The sequence below is a fragment of the Phyllopteryx taeniolatus genome, chromosome 8 (genome assembly GCF_024500385.1).
Source record: "Phyllopteryx taeniolatus isolate TA_2022b chromosome 8, UOR_Ptae_1.2, whole genome shotgun sequence".
NCBI classification, from domain to species: domain Eukaryota; kingdom Metazoa; phylum Chordata; class Actinopteri; order Syngnathiformes; family Syngnathidae; genus Phyllopteryx; species Phyllopteryx taeniolatus.
This window is the reverse complement of record NC_084509.1, coordinates 25,649,734-25,662,657: the sequence shown is the minus strand read 5'-3', so window position 1 is coordinate 25,662,657 and position 12,924 is coordinate 25,649,734. Positions and strand designations below refer to the sequence as shown.

At 41.3% G+C, this 12,924-nt stretch overlaps 1 protein-coding gene across 8 annotated transcripts in view; it reads left to right on the top strand.

The window, feature by feature from the left end:
- Positions 1–2,333: 2,333 nt before the first annotated feature.
- bcas3 (BCAS3 microtubule associated cell migration factor) overlaps positions 2,334–12,924 on the top strand; it is a 403,546-nt gene continuing 392,955 nt past the window's right edge. For 7 of the 8 annotated variants that reach the window (XM_061781697.1, XM_061781693.1, XM_061781692.1 and 4 more), the window contains exons 1-3: positions 2,334–2,644; positions 5,906–5,981; positions 9,710–9,764. In XM_061781697.1, coding sequence (XP_061637681.1) covers positions 5,911–5,981; positions 9,710–9,764 — 126 coding nt within the window. In that variant the 5' untranslated portion in view covers positions 2,334–2,644; positions 5,906–5,910. The remainder of the gene's footprint in view (positions 2,645–5,905; positions 5,982–9,709; positions 9,765–12,924) is intronic. The other variant, XM_061781698.1, reaches the window with a different exon arrangement.

Here is a 12,924-nt window from a genome sequence, read left to right as displayed (position 1 = left end):
TTAGTGATACAATGAAATAAAATCCCAAAACATAACTATTTACAATTGAACTTTTCAGTATTTAATCAGCTTTGAATTTTTTTCTTTTAAACTAATTTAAAGTGAAACAAAACAGAACACAGAACAAAATATAGATTAAAATATGTAAAAGAACATTAAAAATCTGCATGCAGATAGGGCATGGTGGACGACTGGTTATCACGTCTGCCTCACATTTCTGAGGACCCGAGTTCAAATCCGGCCTCGCCTGTGTGGAGTTTGCATGTTCTTGTATCTGCGTGGGTTTTCTCTGGGTACTCCGGTTTCCTCCCGCATCCCAAAAACATGCAGGGTAGGTTAATTCAAGACTCTAAATTGCCCGTAGGTGTGAATGTGAGTGCAAATGGTTGTTTGTTTATGTGCCCTGCGATTGAAGGCTCCATTGCCGAGCTGGCCGACCAGAGCTGTGGCCGTAAGGTGGTTTGTGCCAGTCGTTTTTTCTCAATGGGACAGCCTGCTGGACAGTCAGGGGACCCACAAATGCTCAGAACCCTGGGACAGTTGGAGCCTTTTTCACCCCTGTTTGACGCCCCTGTTACTGCGACACATCAGTGTGCCGTCTGTGAAAAAATCATTCATTTTTTCAATGTGACAAACCAATGACATCATGGATCACCTCACAGATATGACTAGGTAGATTTGACAAGCCCCTTTTGACTGTGTGCCTTTGGCGATGCTAAGCTTGGTCAAAGTCGTCAGCGCGTTCCATGTGTTAGGATGTCAAGAAAATGTACATACGGTTGCAGAGAAGAGCGTGCGATTACGACAAGGGAGCTGGGATTAATCTTTCACAGGTAAAAATAGTTTTGGGCTTTTTTTTCCCCCCAACTGTACTGTGTTGATAGCAGACACTTTGGCATTGAAAATAATTAAAACCTCATGAAAATTGGCTGAGAAATGAGCAAGTGACAACTTAATTTTAATATCCGTGCATTGCCTTTAATGGGAACTTCGACCTCCCCAACATGGCCGCCACATAGGCACGTCGGTTAGCCGGGCTGCTATAGCACAATGGTGCAGCTCGTCCGCATATCTATGGTTCACCTGACCATGGTTGGGGAAACTTTTTTTTCTTCAAATCTTTATTTAACAATATAACAAGTAGGCTGACAATGATATTATAATATACAATGTATATAACAAGAAAAATAATGCCACCGGTCAAGAGTAAAAATTTACTAAAAAAATAAAAAAATGGTATAATGGGAACATAATCTTAAGGCCCAGACAACTTTCTTGTTTGCTGCAGCAGATATTTACATTAATGAACGTTCCAGTTCTTTCATAAAAACATAAAAAAGGTTTTACCTCAACAAATTTATATTTGTGAATATAAAACTTGGCAAGAAAGATGATGAGCTTAATTTGATAGTATTCATTTAAAACAGAGGCTTCACACATTCTAAAACCAAAAAGTACATGTTGTAGAGTAAGACAGAATATATTATTCAAGCTAAATCTGCAGATATCTTGCCACAGTTTCTTCGAGCATCAAAGTTGTGTATTAGTACAAATTGAACAGTAGAAATCCACAGACCTGTTGGCCATACAAAATAAATACAATATTTTGATGAGTCTGTAACATTTTTATTCAAACATGTGTTTTTTTGTTACCTTGTTACCAATCTAAGAGGAATTATAAACAATTAATAACCAAATCATCTTTGATTGTATTGTATGTTTAACTTTTGTTAGCTATTTAAAAATGTTTTTCCTTCCATCCATCCATCCGTCTCACTCACACATCGACGCACACCCCCACACCCACTGAGCTTGCTGTCACAATCACGTGGGACAATACCCGTAACACCTTTACATCCAACATGAACCTTAGTACTGAGACGAGATATAATCAGAATGCCTGTATGACTTTGAATGATAATGCTGTTTTGCTAGAAGCTTGGCCTCAATAATCCCCTCAGCAATGGCGGCCGGAGACCAAGCACTGTGCGTAATCGAGCGATGTGTGACATCAGTGTAAGGGATCAATAGGACGCATGCCCACGTCATCATACCATTCATGCTTGTTTTATTCTTTGTGTGACATTGTGTGACAGTTTAGTTCTTTGATCGTTGTTGGCTGAGTGAAGCTAATCTCTTGTGTTTGACGTGCTTTGTTGTTTGTCCTTCTTCTTCATACTGCCACATCCAATATGGCGATTGCGTCGTTCGTCTTCTTCTTCTTCTTCTTCTTCTTCTTCTTCTTCTTCTTCTTCTTCTTCTTCTTCTTCTTCTTCTCCTCCTCCTTCTTCTTCTTCTTCTTCTTCATCACACTACAGCTTCCGATATGGCGATTGCGTCAACGGAACAGTCCTAGTTGAATGCAGTATCTATGTATGTCTCTGTCGATTCCAAACAGCAGCCTATTAGGCGCAATCTTGTTTCTAATTTGCGAGGTATCTTATTCGCCCCGCCTTTGGTGCAAAGCCAATTGGTTAAAAAGTGGTTGGATGATTTGATTGGCCTCAAGTCGAACAACAACTTCCGTATCGCCAGTCTTGTTTTTGATTGGAATTAATTTTTATTTGATGTTTTTTTTTGGAGGGGGGGGGGAGATCTCGCAACACAAAACCTACAACCTCGGAGACACTCGCTTCTATCAACGGTAGTACAATTGATAATAACTGAAAATGCATTGAGTTTATTTTTCTTTGAGGCTGTTTCTCCAGGTTTCCGATGTAAAGCATTATTTGGCGTTGTTTCACGTAGACTTCGCTAGCCTGAACTGGAGTTGTGATTTCAACTCGAAGATGATTCCTGTCACCCTGATAGTTTAGTAACACATTTGACGGTGTCCCTTTAGAGCTAAAGTCACTCTAAATTCTCGTTTTCATTGAGCTCGTATTCCAATACACGGGAAGCTCGTGGCTACGTGTGCCTTCCAGTCCCACTGCTGTTCAGATGCTTGTACAGTCGAATAAGCCTTTGGTCAGTGTGATGGCACACTGAAATGGATCGTGTTTGTTCCCAGGGCCATGTGGCACTCATAGAACTGTCTCAGCACGATTGATGCTCGTGGCGATCTTAAGAAACACGAGCACTGGCGACAATAACCGAACGAGCACAATTGGTCTTGGTGCACTGGAATTGTGACGCACGAACTACACTGGTAGTAATGTTGTGGTCGTCCTACTTTCTTGTCATGCGATATCAGGCCTCCACAAAGATCACCAATGTCTGTTCATATCAAAAAAGCCGAAAAATGCATGGTCATCGAGGCCGTTGTATAAATTAATCCCTTTTGTTATTTTAGTTTCCTCCCACATCCCCCCAAAAACATGCTTGGTAGGTTAATTGGCAACTCTAAATTGTCCGTAGGTGCGAATGGTTGTTTGTTTATATGTGCCCTCCGATTGGCTGGCAACCAGTTGAGGGTGTACCCCGCCTCCTGCCCGATGATAGCTGGGATAGGCTCCAGCACGCCCGCGACCCGCGTGAGGAGAAGCGGCTCAGAAAATGGATGGATGGATTTAGCGGTCGGCCCGTCACCTAGTGCAATGTTTCCCAACCTTGATTGAACCATGGTACATGTTGGACATCCCCCAAAATTTCCAGGCACACCGCCAAACAAAAATGGAAAAGAAAAAGGAAAAAGTGGATACAGGGGTTCATTTTTTTATTTTATTTTTTTTGCAAAAAAACAAAGCATTCCAAAAGCTCGAATGAATACAAATGGGAAACCATCCCCTCTTAAAGACAAAGAAGTGCCAGTTACGCCACTACACCAGCTCTGAAAGTATGAAGGAGTAACCAGTAATGGAAATGATTGGCAAACCCCAATGCCAATGAAGTCGGGACGATGTGTAAAACGTAAATCAAAACAAAATACAATAATTTGCAAATCCATTTCAACTTGGATTCCATTGAATAGACCACAAAGACAAAATAGTTCATGTCAAACTGATAAACTTAAGTTTTTTTGTGTGTGTAAATATTCACTCGTTTTGAATTTGATGCCTGCAACACATTACAAAAAAAGCTGCGACAGGGACATGTTTACCATTGTTTACATCACCTTTCCTTTTGACAACACTCAATAAGCGTTTGAGAACTGAGGACAGTTAATTGTTGAAACTTTGTCGATGGAATTCTTTCCAATTCTTGCTTGATGTACGACTTAAGTTGTACTTGTACTCTTTTACTACAAAGCCATGCTGTTGTACTGCGTGCAGACTCTGGCTTGGCATTGTCTTGCTGAAATAAGCAGAGATGTCCCTGAAAAAGACGTTGCTTGGATGCCAGCTTGGTGTATGTTGCTCTAAAACCTGTATGTTCCTTTCAGCCTTCCAGGTTACCCATGCCATGGGCACGAATACACCCCCATACCATCTGCCATCACAGATACTGGCGTTTGAACTTGGCGCTAATAACAATCGGGACGGTCCCTTTCCTTGTTGGCTCAGAGGACGAGACGTCCATGATTCCGTCAGATCACAGCAAAACTTTTGCACTTTGCGTCAGTCCATCTCAGAAGAGCTCGGGCCCGGAGAAGCCGGCAGCGTTTCTGGGTGTTGTCGATAAATGGCTTTTGCTTTGCGTGGTAGAGTTTTAACTTGCATTTGAACTGTGTTAACTGACACTGGTTTTCTGAAGTGTTCCTGAGCCCAAGTGGTAATATCCTTTACACAATGATGCCAGTTTTTAATGCAGTTGGGTCAGTTTGCACTGAAAACCGTTGAGCAATTGCTTGTTGAAAAGTCGTGTCACAAAAATACTGTACAGCTGTTTTCTCGAACGTGAGGTATAATTGTTATTAATAATTGTCATTACAGTAAGATAATTGTGATGATGAGTTTGGCCATAATTGTGCAGCTCTAGCTGGTGTCTTCGGACAAACGTTAAATCCATGTGTATAATTTAATTATACAAATATGATATGATATACGTAAACACGAATGAAGCCTCCACAAATCTTGTAACCTTTGGTGGCTCTGTGGTGACGTCTTGTGTACAAACATTGTAGACGTTTTAAGTTCCTACAGTTGCTTTGAGCCGCTCTCCTTCGCCATTCACCCGAAGGGGGAGGACGTTCTCAGACCCGTTTTGCCGAAAACGAGAGTAGGTTGCGCATATACCGGATTGATGCTAATCCAAGACAGAGCTACGGTATATGTAGTTCAAGACACTTTCCGAGCCACCTTCACAGAGAATTAGCAATGGAGTGCTGACCTGAGTAAGTTTGAAATAAGGCTCTGAAGCTGACTGCTCTGTTCATCAACCAATGAACTAGCTTTTCTTCATTTTTGTGAATGTGAAAGCTACGGTTTGAGTTTTAATTGTAGTTTATTTTATTGTTTAAAAACATTTCAACAGACTGTATACATTGGCACATGTGAAAATTCTCACAGCATCCAAAACTTGAATGGCTGCTTGTGTGTTTTTGGACATACTTGGCAAATAAAGATGATTCTGATGCTGATTCTGATTTGACTGTTTCGGTTCATCACGTTTTTATTCAAGAAAATCTGCTTGTTTGTCCATAAATGCTGTGCATTTTGTTACAAGATGGCGTTTGAGATGCGATATTTTCATCATGCGTTGCTCAGCACATGGATAAACATAAATCATTTTAGGAAGCAGGAACAGCCAACAAATTGTATTTTCCAGGGTTCATGGTATTTTAAATTCATCTTTTATATTGTATTTATTAAATATGCAGTCAGATCAATGTGCGTGACACTTTGCTTCATACAAAATGATTTTACAGTTAATTAGATCTTGCATGAGTAGATTTGATTTCCTGGGGGCGCCAATGGCCTTTCCATGGAATGGCTCAAATACTATTGAGTAAGGTGCTGCGATCTGTCCTCACAAACGTTTGATGGCATCCTGCTTGCTAACTGTTGTTTTTCCTTCCAAAATACAGATAAAATGGCTTCGGATTCTCCTCGCAGACTGAGTCGCTGTGCTGGAGGGGCATTAGTGCGGGCACAAGCTGCAACGTAAGGACATTTGTTTTACTCGTCCTCTATAAATTAGATTGCTGTTCAATCTGTACGACTGCATTCATCATTGTAGCATTGACACGTTACCAAAATATGGCACGTAACATTAACACATCATTTTAGTAGTAATTTATTTTTGTGTTGTGTTGGCCAATGTTGACACTTCGGTGTTGTGCCAGGTATTGAAATTGTAAACCGAGTGTTACCGGATATCAGGGGCGGAGCCAGAGAATATGCAGCGGGGTGGCCGGGGATGAGACCAGGGGTAACTTTGGGGTTTTTCGGGGTGCTCCAACCAGAGCGCATGGCTGGCATGAAGGTGTGTAAATGACAGATCTTTGTGGATGGGAGAATCTGCGGAGCCTTTTCCCTCTCGAGGCCTTTTCACACTGCACTTAGCATAGTGCAAGGCACTGTTGACCAGCCCATTCATTGGCATGTGCGACTCCAGCGCAAGAACGAATTGTCATGCTACTGCTCCACAATGACAAACGCATCAGCATGCCGTGACGAGAGATGGCGCATCCAATAGGAGAGGCGGTGGCGGAGGGATTTTAGAGTGAGAGCAGCAAGAGATTTTGGTGGAGTAAACGGCATGCAGAAAATGGAGGAAAAAGTTATTAATGGGGTGTGCCGGTATCCCAGTGTCATGTGCTCTGGGACAGACAAATGTATCATGATGTCATATACAGCGGCTGAAATAACTATTTTACACGTCACCATTTTTCTCACTAAATATATTTCCAAAGGTGTTATTGACATGGAAATTTCATCAGATGTTGGGAACAACACAAGTAATCCATACAAACAAAGTAGAACAAATTAGTTCAGAAATGAAGTTGTGTGTAAAAATTTGAAATGACACAGGGAATAAGTATTGAACACATGAAGAAAGGGAGATGCAAAAAGGCATTGAAAGCCAAGACAACACCTAAAATCTATCAATAATCAAACAGCAATCCAGTCCCTTTTCAGTGCAAATGAATCAGCTGGTTCAGTCCTAATTGATGGCCGACAAAAAGGTCTCATTGCCAAGGTGTGAGTCGAGACACATCTCATGATGGGTAAGAGCAAAGAGCTGTCTCAAGGCCATTGCAAACTAATTGTTGCAAAACATAACGATGGCACTGGTTACAGGCTCATATCGAAGCACGGTTGGGGCCATAACACGTAAGTGGAAAGCCTATCATACCACCGTAGATTTGCCTCGATCAAGGGCTCCTCGCAAGATTTCTGACAGAGGAGTGCAAAGAATAATCAGAAGAGTTGTCAAAGAGCCAACGATCACCGATAGGGAGAGCTTCAAAAAGACCTGGAATTAGCAGGTACTGTTCAGAAAAACAGTGAATATGGCACTCCGCCGCCACGGGCTGTATGCATGCTCAGCTCGCAAGACCCCGTTGCTGGGGAGAGAAAAAAAAAAAAAAAGCATGTCAAAGCTCGTTTAAGGTTTGCTGAACTACATTTGGACAAACCAGTTAAACACTGGGAGAATATAGTCTGGTCTGATGAGAGCAAAATGGAACTGCTTGGATGCCATAATGCACACCACGTTTGGAGGACAAATGACACTGCACATCACCGTAAAAACACCATTCATACCAACAATGAAGTTCGGAGGTGGGACCATGATGGTGTGGGGCTGATTTTCAGCAAATGGTACCGGTAAACTTCACATTATTGAAGGAAGGATGAATGGGCAAATGTACCGAGACATTCTTGACAAAAATCTGTTGACATCTACGAGGTTGATGAAAATGAACCGAGGGTGGACATTTCAGCAGGATAATGATCCCAAACTCTCAATTGGTTCCATCCATTCTTCCATCCATTTTCTGTACCGCTTATCCTCACTTGGGTCGCGGGCGTGCTGGAGCCTATCCCAGCTATCTTCGGGTAAGAGGCAGGGTCCACCCTGAACTGAACGCCAGCCAATCGCAGGGCACATAGAAACGAACAACCATTTGCGCTCACATTCACACTTGCGGGCAATTTAGAGTCTTCAATCAAACTACCACGTATGTTTTTGGGATGTGGGAGGAAACCGGAGTACCCGGAGAAAACCCAGGCAGGCACGGGGAGAAGATGCAAAATCCACACAGGCACCGCCGGCATTTGAACCCCGGTCCTCAGAACTGTGAGGCAGATGTGCTAACTAGTCTTCCACCGTGCCTGTTTCAAATCTGTTTCAAAGGAAAAAAAAATAAAGCTGCTAGAATAGCCCAGCCAATCACCTGACTTGGATCCAATGGAAAATCTATGGAAAGAACTGAAACTTAAGGTCCATAGAAGAAGCCCACGGAACCTTCAATATTTGAAGACCGCTTGTGTGGAGGAAAGGGCCAAAATCACACCAGAGCAATGCATGCGATTAGTTTCTCCATACAGGAGGCGTCTTGAAGCTGTCATTGCAAACAAAAGGTTTTGTACAAAGTATTAAGTAAATGCCAGTTGGGGTGTTCAATACTTTTTCCCTGTGTCATTTCACATTATTGCACACAACTTAATTTCTGAGCTAATTTGTTCAACTTTATTTGTAAGTGTAGGTTACATGGGTTGTTCCCAACATTTTCATGTCAATAGCCCCTTTGTAAGTATACATAGTGAGAAAAATGGTGACGTGTAAAATACTTATTTCAGCCGCTGGAGAAGGCAAAGCGATGGACGGAGATTTTCACTACATTGAAAGTACCACGTTGGTTGAAAGTGGTAGAAATGTGTGAATGTAGTATTTTTAACACTAAGAATGTTAGCTTAAAATATAGCATTTGGTCCCATCCATGGGTGCTGTATGAAGTTACTTTTCGTGTCAAAAAGCTGAGTTATAAAAGGCTACAATCTTAAAACAGGAAGTCAAGTTAAAACTTGCACATATAAACCATATGACGGGATGAAACACTGCCAAATAACTATTATAACAATGCTATATTTAACTTTTAGCTGAAACATTAATTAATGAATATTAAGTCAGTTGGGTTAGTTCCACACACATTGCCTTTTAGTTTCCTTGCTTTGATATTGATACTGGCTATACAGAACCGTGTGTCAAATGTTCATTTTAGTCTATGCTGCGAGCTGCTAAGAAAATGGATGTTCATAATTTGGACACAGTTTATTTAAAGCATACAAACCTTTTATACCCAGCCCCCTAAAAGAATCAGAATCGAGAATCGTTTGGTACCGGAATCGAAATAAGGAACCGGAATCGCTCAAATTCAAACGATGCCCATGGCTGGGGATTGCTTTGTTACTCTGTAATTAATGTGTAATTGTTCCCAGTGGACCTTATGCACGGAAAGGCATTTAACATTTCCGGTGGAAAGGTCACGTAGCGTAACAGTTTCCGCTGTCAGTATATTACAAACTACTGGGACGCCATCTGACTCCTAAATACCTGTCCTTAAACATGTGATAACCTGGGGTTGTATAATAGGTATATTTAAAAGTTCGGTGCCGGTAATTGTCGAGGTCAAAATGGCATTCTAAGTTTTGACTTTTCAAAGACGAGGAGGTGCTGCAACACTGCGGTGTGCGCATTATATTTGGCTTTGAGTTTGTACATGCTTCCTATGTTGTCAGTATGCGTTTACGTGCTGATCAGAGGTTAATATGCCACCTTACACTGAATGCGGAAGTGCTGCATGGAAAAAGTCCCTTCCTCTCCTTTAATTGCTTGGTGATAATATTTTGTTATTTTCCATGACAATGGTGTTTTGTTGTCACAGGGAGCAGTCTTACATGGAAAGTGTGGTCACCTTCTTGCAAGATGTTGTCCCTCAGGTAAATACATACATGCAAATCAGTTGCCTTTCGGCAAAACTTGCCGTTTTGAACTCAAAACAGGCCATTTACGTATTTACGCCCCCCCTAGTTTTTCCTAAGGGGGGCGGGGGTCGCCGTCGCCGGATAAGTCACAGGAGTTGACGAGACCAGAAAAAACACTTCTGCCGCTTCTGCTGCTAAGACATAACGGTGCTTTTACTCCGTGACAATGATCTAAATGCCGCTTGCAGCTTTTATTTATCAATTATTGCTTATTTATCAACTATTTCGTGCACGAGACCGACTTCGACTTCCGCCTTGGGCGGTGTTTCTAATTTAAGCGCTCGTGACGTTTAAGTCGAGTTCACCAATCAAATGACACGAACGTCACAGGACCTCACACAACATCTTCTATTGGGCTTCCCGGGCATAGGTATTAAAACTAGATTAAGCCGGCCCGGCTGATTGTCGTGCCTCCGTGGAGGCCATTTTGGGAAGGTCGTCGTTACTGTGAAGTCTGACTGCGCGCTACACTTGTTTACATTAGACGAACAAAAACAACAGCTTCCATGTATTGTAGTATTTGTCTGGCACTGTCTGCCCAAACGTGGATATATATATATTTTTAATTGTTTGCTCTATTTCCTCAGTACTCGAGTAATTATTTCACATTTCATTTTTTTACTCCTCCTCTTCTACTCTTACTTGAGTACAATATTTGGCTACTCTACCCACCTGTGGAGGGGACATCCTCTATTGCTACTCTTACGTTTAAGCAACATTTTTGCTCATCAGATCAGCCAGTGTCATATTTGTTGCACTGGTCTTTTGTATTTTCGCGTTGAGGTGCTCTGGGTTGTTTGCCTGGTTGCGGTCCCAGCGGAACCGCGAAGCACACCTAGCATCTGCAACAAGAGCTGATCCGCAAGTACATCTTGTATTAATTAGGAAACGTGACTACAATTATCTAATTAGTTTACGGATGTTAATTTTAAATGTATGAAGTGACGGAGTTATGTTAGGGATTATGTCACAAGACAGAATGAACTAACTTCAAATTCAGAAATGGCCAATAAAAGCAGAAAAATACTGTACTTAATATTTTCCTGGAGGATGCATTTGGGATGAGCCTTTGAAGTTGGTAATCGTGAAAAAAAAGTGAAACAATGATTTTCGTCAATTCTTTTTCAAAATGAGAGTGCTTAAAGAGCAGGATGCTATTCATGTGGCACAGCTTGAAGCAAGCATCAGGTGCAGGCGGAGATGAGGCCTGGCTCAAGTTGGAGGCCAGAACAAAAACAGCAAAGAAATGAGGCAAATTTCATTTTAATCTTAAATTTGTATATCAACATGTACAACCCCAATTCCAATGAAGTTGGGACGTTGTGTTAAACAGAATACAATTATTTGCAAATCCTGTTCAACCTATATTTACTTGAATACACGACAAAGATTTAATGTTTAAACTGATAAACTTTATTGTTTTTAGCAAATAATCATTAACTTAGAATTTTATGGCTGCAACACGCTCCAAAAAAGTTGGGACAGGTGGCAAAAAAGACTGAGAAAGTTGAGGAATGCTCATCAAACACCTGTTTGGAACATCCCACAGGAGAACAGGCTCATTGGGAACAGGTGGGTGCCATGATTGGGTAAAAAAGGAGCTTCCCCGAATTTCTCAATCATTCACAAGCAAAGATGGGGCGAGGTTCACCTCTTTGTGAACAAGTGCGTGAGAAAATAGTCAAACAGTTTAAGGACAATGTTCCTCAATGTACAATTGCAAGGAATTTCATCATCTACGGTCCATAATATCATCAAAAGGTTCAGAGAATCTGGAGAAATCACTGCATGTAAGCGGTACTTCGATCCCTCAGGCGGTACTGCAACAAAAACCGTGTTCTGTGGTCCGAAAAGTCCACATTTCAAATTGTTTTTGGAAATTATGGACGTCGTGTCCTCCGGGCCAAAGAGGAATAGAACCATCCGGACTGTTATGGACGCAAAGTTCAAAAGCCAGCATCTGTGATGGTTTGGGGCTGTGTTAGTGCCAATGGCATGGTTAACTTTCACATCTGTGAAGGCACCATTAATGCTGAAAGGTACATACAGGTTTTGGAGAAACATATGCTGCCATCCAAGCAACGTCTTTTTCATGGACGCCCCTGCTTATTTCAGCAAGACAATTCCAAACCACATTCTGCACATGTTACAACAGCTTGGCTTTGTAGTAAAAGAGTGCGGGTGCCTACAGTCCAGACTTGTCTCCCATTGAAAATGTGTGGCGTATTATGAAACGTAGAATAAGACAACGGAGACCCCGGACTGTTGAACAGCTGAAGCTGTACATCAAGCAAGAATGGGAAAGAATTCCACCTACAAAGCTTCAACAATTAGTGTCCTCAGTTCCCAAACGTTTATTGAATGTTGTTAAAAGAAAAGGTGATGTAACACATGGTAACCTGTAAAATTAAAATGTAATGATTATTTGCTAAAAACAATCAAGTTGATCAATTTGAACATTAAATATCTTGTCTTTGTAGTGTATTCAATTAAATATAGGTTGAACATGATTTGCAAATCATTGTATTCTGTTTTTATTGATGTTTAACACAACGTCCCAACTTCATTGGTATTGGGGTTGTAAGTCACTGATCATCGCCTCCCGAGTGGTGAAGAAGATCTTACCATGCATCTTACAATTATCAGGAAGGGAAGATGAGGAGTGGATAGGCGAAGATGATGTCAGACCCATGCTAGTTGCTAAGTTATCGTGTCACGCAGCCGCAAAACCTCACAATAATTGATTTGGTGAAACTATATACTTGTCACATAGGTCTGGCTGGAACCATGTTTTCGTGGAGAGAAACCAACTTTGAACCACAAAACAACAGGCCAATGTAGTGTTAGAGATATAAATATAAAATAATACACTTCCACATAGGATGCCACGTCTGAAACGGAAATGAATTGGTACGTCACTGCATACGTCACTTCAGAACGTGGGCAGGTTAAAAGTATATTATTATTATTTATAAATATTCGTAATGTAAGATAACATTTATTAGTCCCACAATGGGGAAATTTGCATTGTTTCAGCCGCAATCGTGGATATAGGAAATATAAATATGTAATATAAATAGCATGCAAGAGAAGACAATTACATTTCAGTCTTATT